Source organism: Nycticebus coucang, chromosome 12 (genome assembly GCF_027406575.1).
Source record: "Nycticebus coucang isolate mNycCou1 chromosome 12, mNycCou1.pri, whole genome shotgun sequence".
Taxonomy (NCBI): domain Eukaryota; kingdom Metazoa; phylum Chordata; class Mammalia; order Primates; family Lorisidae; genus Nycticebus; species Nycticebus coucang.
In genome coordinates this window covers 97,517,823-97,531,556 of record NC_069791.1, presented here as the reverse complement: position 1 = coordinate 97,531,556, position 13,734 = coordinate 97,517,823, and the positions used below count along the sequence as shown (strand labels likewise).

The 13,734-nt window shown below is 49.1% G+C and overlaps 1 protein-coding gene across 1 annotated transcript; it reads left to right on the top strand.

The window, feature by feature from the left end:
• The first annotated feature begins 347 nt into the window (after positions 1–347).
• On the top strand, positions 348–12,815 carry LOC128561497 (lipase maturation factor 1-like). The gene is made up of 2 exons (XM_053555812.1): positions 348–542; positions 12,502–12,815. Exons 1-2 carry the CDS (start codon positions 350–352, stop codon positions 12,813–12,815), a joined length of 507 nt encoding a protein of 168 aa, XP_053411787.1. The 5' UTR covers positions 348–349.
• Positions 12,816–13,734: the final 919 nt, after the last annotated feature.

The window sequence follows — 13,734 nt, the reverse complement described above, 5'->3', positions numbered from 1 at the left end:
CTCAGACCAGCCACCCTCTCCTCTAGGGAACCTTCCACTGAGCGGTGGGCACAGCTCGGTGCTGTGGGCAGGTAGGGGTAGGAGAGGGTACAGCCTGGGGTCAGGCCCAGCCCAAGGCAGGCTGACAGCCTCCACACACTGGGACCTGAGCCTTCCAAAAAAGATGGAGGGGCGGGTGTCAGGGCCTCTGAAGCGCGACTATCCACGGATGTAACTAAAGATACAGAACCCGCCACGCACCCTTCCAGGACCCAGCCCCGCCCTTCCCGTCACCAGGCCCGGCGAGAAGGGCCAGGGGCGGGGCGTCCGTCTGTGGGCGGGGCGTCCGGACGCACGGCCCTCCCAGTACATGCGCCGTAACGGTCCAGCAATGGCTGCGCCCGAGGAGTCGTTGAGGAAGCGGAAAACTGGCGGCTTAGTCCCGGGGCCTGGGTCACCCCCAGCTCCGGGCCGCGATTCCCTGGGCTTTCCGCCCCGCCTCCGCACGGGCACCTTCTGGCTGACCAGGATCGTGCTCCTGAAGGCCCTAGCATTCGTTTACTGTGAGTGCCGGGCAGGCCCGGGGCTCCCTCCACAGTCAGCAACGCCGCGCGCCCCCCGCCCCTCAGCGCCTCCTGTCTGGACCCCAGCTCTTCCCACATTCACCCCCTCCGCACGCCCCTTCCTCCCTGACGCAGTCTGGGTAAGGCGAGGCCGAAGGGGCGGGAGAAGAGGGAGAGCAGGAGATCGCTTAGCAGGTGACTGTGTACCTGGTCTCCCTTTGCCCTCTGTCGCCGCCCTAGGAACCTCAGTTCCCTCCTAGTCTCCGCCCGCCGGCTGTCGGCTCCCAGGACCCTAACTTGTGCCCCCTAAAGTTGATACAGCGTGGTTCTGTGTGGCGGGGACGGTTCCCGCCCCAGTCTTCAAAGCTTGGAGTCTAGCAGGGGGCCAGATACAAGTCACCCCGTTCAGTATCAGGTGGGGATTTGAGTCCTCGCTGAGGGGCTATGCGCGGCCTGCCCCATGGCACAGACTGGCCACAGTGTGAAAGGAGTAAGACATCTCCACTCTTTCCCTGGCCTCTGCATGCTTTCATGCCTCTGTTGCATCCCGTAACCCCAGAAGCCCCTTCTGTGACATCTGGGAGCCTCCTATCTCTTGTGTCTCCCAGTGGTGAGTGGAAGGTGACTGGCTGGTGGCCCCGCTGAAGGTTATTCTTTAAGGTTCTCACCAAGCTGCTCACCCTGCCTTTGGGAGGATTGGCAGAGGAGGCTTGGTAGGGAGAAGGGCAAGAGGCCTTGAGGACTTCATCAGCACGTGAATTCTGACTTCTCCCTCAGGGATTTGGTCAGATCCGGATTTGACCCACTGGTTGAGAACCCTTCAGCCCTTAATTGTGCAGGGCCTGTCTGCTGACCAGCCTGCAGAGCAGACTTCTAAGAAAATTCAGTTAAGGCTCAAAACCTCTAGACATGTGGCCTGGCAGGAGGCAGCTGCCTGTTCCAGTTCTTTCTCACCCCATCCCTTAAAACCCAGAACTTTGGTTTGGAGAACTGTACTTAGGTTATAGGGACATTAGTGAATGTGCAAAGAAATGCTCCATAAGCCCACCCTGTCAGTAGTAAGGGTGAATCCTGAAGTTCTCAAACAGGCCTAGAAGTGTAGGGAGAGTATGAGAAGGTGCTGTCCAAGGTGAGCACTGGAGGGGTCCAGAGGGCTGGTCCAGGCACTGCCAAGCACAGTTGTACACTGTGGGCATGGAGTGTCTCATTTTTTCACCTACTTTCCTCAAACGTGGAAGGGAAGATTCCCATTGCAGAAGCTCTTTAGACAGCATCTGTTCCACAAATGCTATGAGAACTTTGCTGGCATTCCTATGGAGAGGTGAGGCTGGATTTCACATCATATGTGATGATTTGGGCCACCTCCTTGTGCAGAGCAAAGACATGGTCATTACCATGTGGAATTGCCATTGTGGCCTTCAGCTCAAGCATGTGTGCTGTCACACAGCACTTTCTCTAAAGCTATTATAAAACAATAGTTCTTCCTGGTGTTACTCTATCTTCCACACTATTAAATAGTCATTCTAAAGGTTTGCGCTGTCACTTAGCAAAAGATGAAGTCAAGATAAAGTGAATCTGTTAGACTTTAATAGACCTTTAAAAGGAGAGCCTGTGATGCAGTGGAAAACCCCAGTGGCTTTGCTTGCAAGAGCACAGCTTTATAAAACCCGGCTCAGGGGGCTCTTTCGGTGAGCAGAGGCTGCCTTTGATCTCTGCAGGAATTCACTGTTCTGTTAGATTTTAAGCCACTTGGGTCAAGCAGATATTTTCAGCCTGGTGCCCAACATGGAACACCATGGAACAACAATGCATATGCTTTGACATACGCATTTTTTTCTGTCTTATGAGTATATTTGGGGTAGAATCATTGCTTTTCAGCTACATCAAGGAACCAATTTTCCATATTCCAGGGATGTGGTTTTCTGCCAGAGATGGCCTGGTGCAAGCTGACAGTTAACTTGCATTTACCTCTTTCTAGAAAGTTCTAGATCTTACTGGAACTGTGAGCCAAAGCCTGTCCCATAGAATCCCAGGGTTTTTCCAGGATGCTGTAGGAGCTCTCCAAACATTTCACTTTATGTTGAGTTTTATAATGTTGCTAGCTATTGAAATACTTGTAATTAGACAGCCAAATGTGTTCTATAGACATTCCCCTTATTAACAGACATTGAACTTAGGCAGGCTGAACTTTAGACGACTTGTCTCCAAAGGCATATAATAAAGATATAGAGATCAGAAGAACTTGTTACATCAGAAATACAGAAAGGCCTGATAAAGACCCAGAGTGGACAGCAACATGTCTCGTTCTGTTCCAGCTGAACTTGGCATATGTGGTGGTGCTGGTTCCTTCCCCAGCAACTGCAGATGTTTCTGTCTGGTGTTCCCAGGGCATGTAGATGCCAAGGGTGAGTACGCTGCACACAGTTCAGCCTATGCATGGAATGGCTTCCAGGGCCATCTACAGTGGTGATGCCATGCTTGCTGGTGCACGTTCTGTCACAGGGAAGCAGCGTTTTAACAGGGCTTCCACAGCAGGTTGGAATAAAGATGAAACTGTCATCCTGATACCTGGATCCCTGTTCCTGAGAATGCTTATATTGAACAGACATCATTGTAGCACCTTGCCTGGGTGCTTTGTAAATACATGGTCACCTCTTAGTGGTGTCATACTCCTGGTAGGCATCGGGATGCAAGCTTGGCTGTTGGCTAGATAAGCATCAAGTGCTAACAGGCCAGGAGTCCAGGCCTCTAACTCCAGCCCACATACCCCAGGCACTAGCTTCACCTCTCAAGCCTTGAAGGGTCCCTGGTGGCAGTGGATACCTGACACTGCCCGTTCACATAGCCCCGGATACTGCTCCCAGGAACATCTGGATTCTGGATGTGTGAAAGCTCACATAACAGGACTTACTGGCCTGGGCTGTGAGATCTGGATGCTGTGCCTGTGGAGTGTGGGTGCTGGTGCCTCCTGTAGTCAGCCCCGTTTTTGTCCCTGTGTGTAACAAGGAAACAGCCCAAGAGTGAGCCCCACACTCAGGGTCACTGGGGGCCCAAAGGGCAGAGCAGCCTGGCTGGGGAGCCCCTGCTGCCCCAATGACACAGCCCTCTCCTGATGGTCATTGTGCTGGCAGGTGTGGCCTGGTATTCTCTGATGAAGAGTGGGACTACCAGGGACCCCTCTGGAGCCTTTCAGGGACACATCAGGACAGCGGTGGGTGCTGCCTTAAGCCTACCAAGGTATAGGTAGCCCATGGACAGGGCTGGATGCGCTCATGCTCACTTTGTCTTAGAAATGCACCTGCCCATGCTGAGCCCCTTTCTGAGCGATAGAAGATGGATTGAGGACCTGGTAGCTCTTTTGGACCCTGTGGTGAGAGATGTGTCCAGTACAGAGCAGAGCTGGAGCTCCTTCAGCCAGCCTGGCTGCTGAAGTCCCCCTTCCAGGGTGCCGAGGAAGGTCCAGTGGTGGGCAGCCAAGGGCAGCTGGGGCAGCATGGGGTTTCAGGCAGCCCTGTTGTTAAGGTCACCACCTGTGGAGCTGCATTTAGCACCAGGTTGGTGCTGTTGGAGACCTCCAGGGTAGACTTTCAGTACCTGTGCCAGTTTTTCCTGTACCAGACTGAAGTTGGTTTACTATTTTTGAGAACTACTCATAATATGTAGGCAATGTGTTTAAGTCACATTAGAATTGAGAAATTATTTGGGAATGATATAAGTACAGGTGATTACAGTTGGATTTATTATTATTAGTTTGCTGAGAACTTTCCAGAAGCTTGTGACAGGTGGGCACTGCAAGGCTCAGAGCTGGTCTCCCACACTCTGGCTGTGTGTGACCTTGGCCACACTACTCTTCAAGACGGTTCTGTCCTGAGGAGGTAAGAACAGTGACCTCAATGCCCCTGGGGCTGAGGCAGGGCTGCTGTGCAGCACCACCACTTCCCAGAGCACGGATGGAGGATGGCTAGAAGGGCTAAAAGTCAGCTGCTGTATGTAGCAAAAGGACATTTCTGTTGTAGTTCAGATATTTAGGAGAGGTTTTTCCAATTAGGGAGGCATTCATGGGAGACCAACCGCCTGGCATGGGCTTTCGTAGGCTGGCTATGCTGACAGGCACTTTCTGTGGGTGCTGTGTCTGGGGATGGCCAGAGACCCTCAGGGGGCGTTTGGGCCATCTCAGCTCATGCCCTCTTGGAGCGGAGCCCCAGACACCCTGAGGCTTGGGTGCATATGCTGTGCAGGGTCTGGCACGTGCATGTGCACAGGTGGTCCCGTTATGAGTGCCAGGGCTTCCCTATTGCCTCTCAAGATTGATGTCTGCCTATGCTGCTCGATTCAGCCCAAGAGGATGAGCCGAGATAGTGAGGAAGGCCTAGCAAAGTTAGGAGAGGGCCCAGGCCTTAGTGATACCAGCTAGCGTACCCCTGAAATGACTGGCTACAGGTTGCTTGTGAGAGAGGCAGCTGTACCTCCCAGCAGCCACCCTGCATGGAATCTGGGTTACCTGCCTGACACGCACTGGCAACTGCTCTCAGTTTGGGCAGTTCTGGCTGCATCCCCTCAGCGTGAGGTATCCCCTCTCCCTGACTGTGGCCCCAGACTGCCTGGGCTAGGCTGCCCTTTTTCTGTCTGTGGCTGTATAAGTGCTACTTCCCTTCAGCCTTAGCTCCTGTCACCTCAGGGACCCTAACCCTGTCCCAGGCCAAGTAATCAAGCCCTGCTGCCTGCCTTCATCTTGACACTTTGATGCTGTCCCTGTTATGGTATTGTCCTGACTGTCCACCTGGCCACCTTGAGCCTCTTTCAGTCAAGAAGAGGGCTTCATTTGGGCCTCCCCCCTCTACTCACCTGTTGCAGGTGGCTTCCCGCTGATGTGTCAGCATGGACATCTCTCCAGACATATCCCCTCCTCTCCCCCCAACCCCTTGCCCCTGGACATAGAGTGCCCAGAGTCCTCTCTTGGGTTATATTCATAATTCCTTGGATCTGATATCTTCCAATTTGTTGGTTTATTCTTTCTTTTGCTGGAGTATATCCATAAAGAACTCCTCAAGAAAGGATGGAATAGGTGAACTTTCTGTGTCCCTCCTTGCCTGTGTGGAAAACACCAATTCTCCCAGGTGTACAATCCTTGGACACCACGGTTTTATCTCAGCGCTTTGCAGGGTGAGGCGTCTGCTAGACTCCTATTCCCCCGGGAAGCTTCAGCATCTTCAGTCCTTGCTGTCCTCTGCCCTCGCTTCTGGGCCTTGTTATATAATGAGATGTCTGTGGGTCTCTTTTTCTTGTTCTTTCCTAGGCCCTCAGGGACCTCATCCAGTCTCAAGACCCCTGTCCTTAACTCTGGATAAGGTTCTCCTGTCCTCTCCTAGCCTTGTCACTTCAAGTCCCGCATCTGCACCAAATGGAATGCCCTGGCTAGATCTTGTGACAAGGCTGGTTGGGAACCACTCACTTATCCAGCTTGCCAGTTTGAGCTGGAGCTGTAAAAATCCCTTCATGGGCGGCGCCTGTGGCTCAGTGAGTAGGGCGCCAGCCCCATATGCCGAGGGTGGCAGGTTCAAACCCAGCCCCGGCCAAACTGCAACCAAAAAATAGCCGGGCGTTGTGGCGGGCGCCTGTAGTCCCAGCTGCTCGGGAGGCTGAGGCAAGAGAATCGCTTAAGCCCAGGAGTTGGAGGTTGCTGTGAGCCGTGTGACGCCATGGCACTCTACCTGAGGGCGGTACAGTGAGACTGTGTCTCTACAAAAAAAAAAAAAAATCCCTTCATGAAGCTTACCAAATGGGGATGAAAGTAGGCTCCCCAGTCCACTGCTGGGGTGGTGCTCCGAGTGACATGTCTAACCTGGCAAGGGCTGTAGAAGGCGCGTCTGCACTGGCAGGGATGGAGCACATGGATGGAGTATATAGGTGCTTGTCTTCTCAGCTCCAAGTTGTTGCCCTGGAGTCCTGGGATGAGATTTCTTTTTAAAACCTGACTTCTAAAGGATGTCAAAGCTAGTTTTGGTCAAGACTTTTAAGTTTATGGTTTGCTAGCTTACAATGCCATCCTCTGGTCTAGATGTGTTGTGTAGTGAGCTCGTCATGCCTATCCTATTGTCCTTCCCGTTTGTGTCACACTTTGGAGTCTTATTATCTTTCCCCCCTGTAGTTAGCATTTGAGTATGTTGAGGTGAATTTAAATAGTGCTTCAGAAAGCATTGGCTTGTCACACTCTTCTCAAGTTTCACCTGAGATAGTGTGGCTTGTCCTTCTCAGAAGACACCAAGGTACCAGATTGATGTGGCCAGAGGAACTGTTTGCACCCATATTTTCTAGCTGTTCTTTGGAAAATTGACGGGGGGCAGGGGGAATGGAGCCAAGACGAATACTTGAAATCCTCTCCTCTTTGCTCTGTTCTGAACTTTCCCTCGTTCTAAGAGTTCCTGGGAAATGTGTTCTTGTCTTTCTCTCCAGACCACTTGAACTCTGATGACACACACTGCTGGGTTTTACAAGCTACTCAGTAAAGTGCTTGCAGTTTGTTTAAAAAACAAACAATACTGCCCTATCTCTGGGGCTTGCTATGGCACATACCTTCAAAGAAAAAGTATTTGAGGTTATTGTGCCAAGGCCTAGAATGTAATCACTGTCAATAAAAACCGCATAACAGAAACATTCTGGGTTGATTCTGTTTTAATTTTATGGCAGTTTATTTGAAAAGGGAAAGAAAAAGAAAACTAATTTTTTCTTTGTGATTTTTAAAGAAAATATTTGCTATCATCTAGGTGACACAGTGTCTCTTGGTCCCTGCTCCAAGGTCAGTGTCAGACCTGGTAAGAGGCTAATGGGGTATCTGTGGCGTGACCCTCCTGCTTCCTTCATGGCGCAGAGCCTGTGTCTTTCTGAGGGGCCTGCTTAGTTAGTTGAGCTGTGAGAACCTGCAGTGTTTTGAAATATTAGTTCTTCCTTCTATTGAGCTATTTTTATAACATGAGTGGAAACTGAAATAGGTTTGTTCTCTGAAATCTAAGTCTAATCTCTCCTGTTTTTTTTTTCTGGTATAGAGGAAATTTCCTATGTGTCTTGTCTTAGAATTACTTCTTAAAATTCACACTGGGAGTCCTAATCTCGTTTTTCTTCTGTGGCATCAGAGTCTTAACGGTGACTGTGGGAGAAGGATGTCTAGCTAGTTCCTGCAGGGTGAGGGCTGGGCCCAGCTGACCAGTCACTGTCTGCATGTTCCTCACCCACAGACTCATGGGTACGCACACGCACATCCATACACATACATCCACAAGCATACATGGGTGACCTAGGCTCCTTTGGAAGCAGCTGGCACCAGGAGTCCATGTCGAGCCTCACTGCTGGGTGCCCTTTCATTGTGAGAAGGGCTCAGGGCACTTCTGCCCCCCAGGGGAAGGCAAGAGGAGCATGCAAGCCTCCACTGCAGCCCTGTGCTCTGCTGTGTCTCTGCCTTCTTCCTCCTTACTCCCTAGTTCTTTTGGGGGGCCAGCCAGCCCTTTTATAGCCCTGGTGACTTTGCAGGGGGCCAATCTTATCTCTCTTCACAAAGTGGCCTGTGTGGGCTTTGCGTAGTGGGCCTGAAGGAGTCTCTGTCTCTTCATCATTAGGCAAACTGGCGGACCCATCAGTGCCCCCATCAGGACTCCAGTGACCACGCTGTACCCAGTCCTCACCTCTCCTTCGTCACTGCTGGTCTGAGGCAGGCTTTCCTACTTCTTCACACCCTTGACTGTTTGAGCAGTACTGGCCATGTGGTCTGCCTGGTGTTTTCTTGTGACTAGACTGAGTGATGGGTTTGGGAAGACACCCATGTGTCTGGCATCGGCAGGACTCTTGTCTCCTGGCTGGGGTGTGTCTGCCAGGTGCCCTCTGCCGAGTCACTGGTCTCCCATCACTCTATCCTCTGGACTCGGGTCACTGAGTCTAGACACCCTCCAGGAGTGGAGTAGGGGATCTACAAGTATTATTTGGAATTCTCCTGTGAGGGAGACTTGTGTCTTCCACCCCATTTGTTTGTGTATCAGTCATCAATTTCTAGCTCTCATGCACTTTATTTTATATCCTGGGATATAGTCCAGTAAGTAGTATCTTTATTAGCTTGTTGCTCAGATCATCCTGGTGTTGGTCATTGGTGGTGTTTTCAGGTTGTTTCCCCGTGTCCCTCTGCTGTGCCTCTGTCCTTTTATTTGAGCAAGTCCTTGCTCTCTAGTCCTATAGAACGCTGTATGCTTACCTTGTGTTTCTCTGTCCCAGCCCTGGGTCAGCCATTTCTCTAAGGAGCCCTGGCCCCTTGTGTTAGAGGGTGGTGTTAGAGACCCTAGTCTGGGTGCCAGGGGTGTCTTCTGCTAACAGGGTATTGCTGCTTCTGGCCCTCTCAGTGGACAGAGCTAGGTTACATGTGAACTGGCCTGTTAGTCCACATGTATGATTGCTCCTCTGCATGTCTATCTGTATGTATACTATGGGAAACATGGACTTCGGTCCCTACTGAAGTCTCCTCTAACCCAGCACACGGGGACATTTTGGCCTCCCCTAGCTTATTTGGACCCTCCCTTTCTACTAGTGACAACCTGCCTCCCATCCCCACCTCCCTTTGTGTATCTGTGAGACCCTGGTGCATGCACAAAGCAGTTGAGAATTATTTACCCAGAACCCCAGGAGAAGAAGCCACTTATGGTGTTTATACAGAGTTACTCTTGTCCTTGCAGTTTTCACTCAAAACGTTTTCCAGAGATACTCAGACTAGCCCCTCCCTCCCACTCAAGGTGTTATGATACGTGCAGGATTAGACACATCATCATGGTCTGCATTCCATCTTGACATCCCCTCACCTCCTAGTGGGGCTTTTTGATGGTTGATTAGTTGATTATTGTAATGTACACAAGAAATGAACAAGCTCATGGTCATCCGTAACCCCAGCACGGTGTGGAGTAGTCGTACGCTTGTGTGTGTAGGTGGCCCCTGCCCCCACTAGCCACTGCCACACTCTGATTAGTTTTCTGTCCTTTTAGTTTTGCCTTTTCTGCTGTGTTATATGAATGGAATCATACAACATGTAGTTTTTGGGATTTAGATTTTTTACGTAACAAAAATGCATATAAGATACAGCCATGTTGTTGCCTGCATAGCTCCTGCATTCTTATCTCGGAATATTATATCATTGTGTGAATGCACCACAGATGTCCTTTCCCCCGAAGGACATCTTCCTTCCGTGTTTCTAGATTTTAGTGATCATGACCGCAGCTGCTGTAAACCTTTTCACGGAGGTCTTTGTGAGGATGTAGTCTGCAGTTCGTTTTGGGTGGACCCTGAGTGTTCTGTAAGGGGATCCCGTGCTCAGCCTTTGTTCCCTGCATGAGGCGCTGGCACACCTGCATGCCATGTGAGGTGGCTGCACCATTGTACATTCCCACTGCAACAAGTGACCATCCTGTTATTCTGAATCCTCTGAACATTTGGTAATGTCAGTTTTTAAAAATCTAATCCTATGTACTCAATTTTGATATGAGGACAATTAATGACAATTAAGGTTATGGGGGGGAGCAGAAAGAGGGAAGGAGGGAGGGGGGTGGGGCCTTGGTGTGTGTCACACTTTATGGGGGCAAGACATGATTGCAAGAGGGACTTTACCTAACAATTGCAATCAGTGTAACCTGGCTTATTGTACCCTCAATAAGTCCCCAACAATAAAAAAATAATAATAATAAAAATAAAAATCTAGTCATAGTGATAAGTGTGTGGTATTACCACATTGTGGTTTTAATTGGCGTTTTTCCAGTGATAAACGATATGAAGCATCTTTTCAAATGTTTATTTGCCATCTGTGTATCTTTTTTATGTGAAAATTTTAGTGTCTGTTCAAATCTTTTGCCCTTTGTTTTCTTCCCACTTTTAAGATTGGGTGTTTGTTTTCTTATTATTGAGTTTTAGGAGTTCTTTAAATATTCTAGATGCAAATCTTCTTTCACATGTGCAATCTGCAAATATTTTCTCCCCATCTGTGGCTTATTTTTCATTCTTTTACAAGTTATCTTTTGCATGTTGAGTTTTTCATTTTGATAAAGTCCAACTTACTGTTTTTTATTTCATGGATCATACTTCTGGTATCATCTACAGAGACTCATTGCCAAACCCAAGCCATGTAGATTTTCTTCTAGAAGTTTTATACTTTTTCTGTTTTACACTTAAGTCTGTGGTCTTTGAGTGAATTTCTGTCTAAGGTTTGTAGAGGTTCATCTTTGCTGTCCATTTGTTCCAGTAAAATTTCTTGAAAAGATTGTTCTTTCTCAGTGGAATTGTTTCCAAGCTTTTGTCAGACCAGTTCACTGGGTGTGTCTGGTTCTGGCTGTCTCGTCTGTTCTGTTGGCTTCTATGGCTGTCCTTTTACTAATATCACACTAGTGTGCTTAGCTTCATGGCGAGTCTTTTTGTTTGCTGTTTGTTTGTTTGGAAACAGGGTCTCACTCTGTTACTCGGGCTGGAATGCAGCTGCATCATCACAGCTCACAGAAACCTCAAACTCCTGAGCTTTAGAGAGCCTCCCAAGTATCTGGGACTACAGGCGCCCACCACCATGGCCAGCTTTGTTTTATATTTTTTGTAGAGATGGGGTCTTATGTTGTCTAGGCTGGTCTTAAACTCCTGGTTTCACATGATCTTCCAGCTTTGGCCTTCCAAAGTGCTGAGATAATAGGCAAGAGCCACTGTGCCTGGCTTTTATAGCAAAGTTTTGAATTTGGGTAATGTGAGCCCTCCAACTTAGTTCTTTTTTTAGAACTATTTTGGCTATTCTAATTCCTTTGCCTTTCCATATACATTTTAGAATCAGCTTGTCAGTATCTACATAAAATCTTGCTGGATATTTTGGCTCAGATGGTATTGACTCTGTGAATCAAAATAGGAAAAATAACAACTCAATAATTTTGACTCAAATATTTAAATTTTCTTTGATTTTTTAGCAGTATTTTATAGTTTTCCATATGCAGATTATGTTTCTATTTGTTATATTTATCTCTTTGTACTTTTCAGGGTTGCTATTGTAATTTAAGCTTTTTATCATTATGTAACACCCTCCTTTGTCCCTTACTTCTTGTTCTTAAGTCTACTTTTTTTGATATTAATATCACCACTTTAGCATTCTTTTGTTTTGCATTTGCATAGTGTATCTTTTTTGCTTTTGACCCACTCTTTTTGTCTTTCATGTTTATAAACAGGAGTGTGATTCTCGCTCCTGTCAATGTCTCTGTGTAAATATTGAAGTCTGGAGGATATAGAAGTGCTTTCATGGGGGTGGGAGTTATTAGAAATGAACTCGGATACTTGTGGTTTGGGTGGAGAGTAGTTATGGCTCACATGTAAGCAACGCATGTCAAGCCCTGGGGCACGTTTTAGGGGCAGCACTCTTGCCCAGGACCATAATTCTCAAGACATATTTCACAGTGGCAGGTGCCGAGTGCATTCGTATGTAAGCAGGCACACATTTTATGTGCATGTACATCTAATTCATTTATGTGTATGCAATATATGTAAGTAGATGAAACATATGCAGTAAAACTTCCATAGCTGATTCCTCCCTACACTGACCTCCTCCTTAAGTAGACCTAATTTCCACAGACCGGACATGTGCTACATGTACTCAATGGAAGTTCTTCATGTTGACCACCTCTGCATGCTGACCAGTTTGTTCCAGTCCCTTGGGTGGTCAGCTCACAGAGGTTCTGCTATGTGTGCAAATACACATACACGTGTCTTCTCCAGGTTGGGTTTTCCATTATTCCCCCCAAGATTTTGAGAAAGTACTCACACTCCTTGAGTCTGAAGTTTGGACTCCAGCTATTGGTCAGACTGCCTCCGCTTCCTGCCCAGCCAAGTCCCCAGCTTGTCTCAGAAGTGTCCACTGGTGTTTCCAGATGCTTTGTCCCTGTTCATGCTCCCTTGTCCTCCTCTTTCTTTCCAGTTGTGGCATTCTTGGTGGCTTTCCACCAGAACAAGCAGCTGATTGGGGACCAGGGACTGCTGCCCTGCAGGCTGTACCTGAAGAACATCCAGCAGTACTTCCAGGGCAGGCTGGGCTGGGAGGCCCTGAACTATGCCCCAACTGTCATCTGGCTGCTGGACTGGTCACACATGGACTTCAACCTGGACCTCCTAGCTGTCCTGGGCCTGGGCATCTCGGCGTTCATCCTGGTAACTGGCTGTGCCAACATGGTCCTCATGGCTGCCCTTTGGGTCCTCTACATGTCCCTGGTCAACGTGGGGCAGGTCTGGTAAGTGGGAGAACTGAGAAGGTCATGGCGCGGTGCTCACCGCACTCCACATTCTGTAGCCGCTGATGCTGAGATGCACTCTTGGGTCTCCTGCCAGGGGGTGGGGGGTGGGTGGGCGGGGCATGGACTTGTTCCAGAAGAGAGCATCTTCTTTTCACTCAGGCTGCTCATCACCAATCAGTCAGACTGCTGGAGCCTCTTGTCTTGGAGAGTATAGCCCCACTGTTTGGAGAGGCATGTGCCCTCTTAACACTCCACCTCTAGCCCACAGTGGGCAGAGGAGGGGTGCTCTTGAGAGTACTCTGGGGGCCAGATTTCAAGGTGGCCTTCTTCCTCCCACTTCCTTATTCAAGAGGAACCATCACCAGCCAGGCCCAGGCATGGTGTTGGGGCAACAGGTCAGGCCTCCCCATGGCAGAAGAGAGGACTTCATAGCTGTGGAGACCAGAGTTGGTGGTCGTGTTCCCTGGGAGCGGTGAGGTGGAGAAATTTTGTGGGCCACAGACAAGGTGTGTCAGCCCAGGAGGGGCTGTGAGGTGTGTGTTACATGGAACAGGGGATAAAGGGGGGCATTCTTTTCAACTCCATTTTCCAGAAAAAGAGAAGAATCACAGATGAGTCTGTCTATAAGAGGAGATGACATTTTGAGAAAAAGTCCAGGGGGAGGGGGATTGGTGTCTGTGTGGGTGGTGGACGTGGGGCAGGCATCTGTGTAGATGTGTGAGATGTCTGTGTAGACGTGTGAGATGTCTGTGCAGACGTTCACAAATTGGATGACTGTCTGCATGGACATGTGGAAGGTGGACATTGGGTGAATGTCTGCATGGATGTATGGAGTGGACATGTGGGAGGTAGATGTTGGATGAACATCTGTATGGATGTATGGGAAGTGGACATGTGGAAGGTGGACATTGGGTGAACGT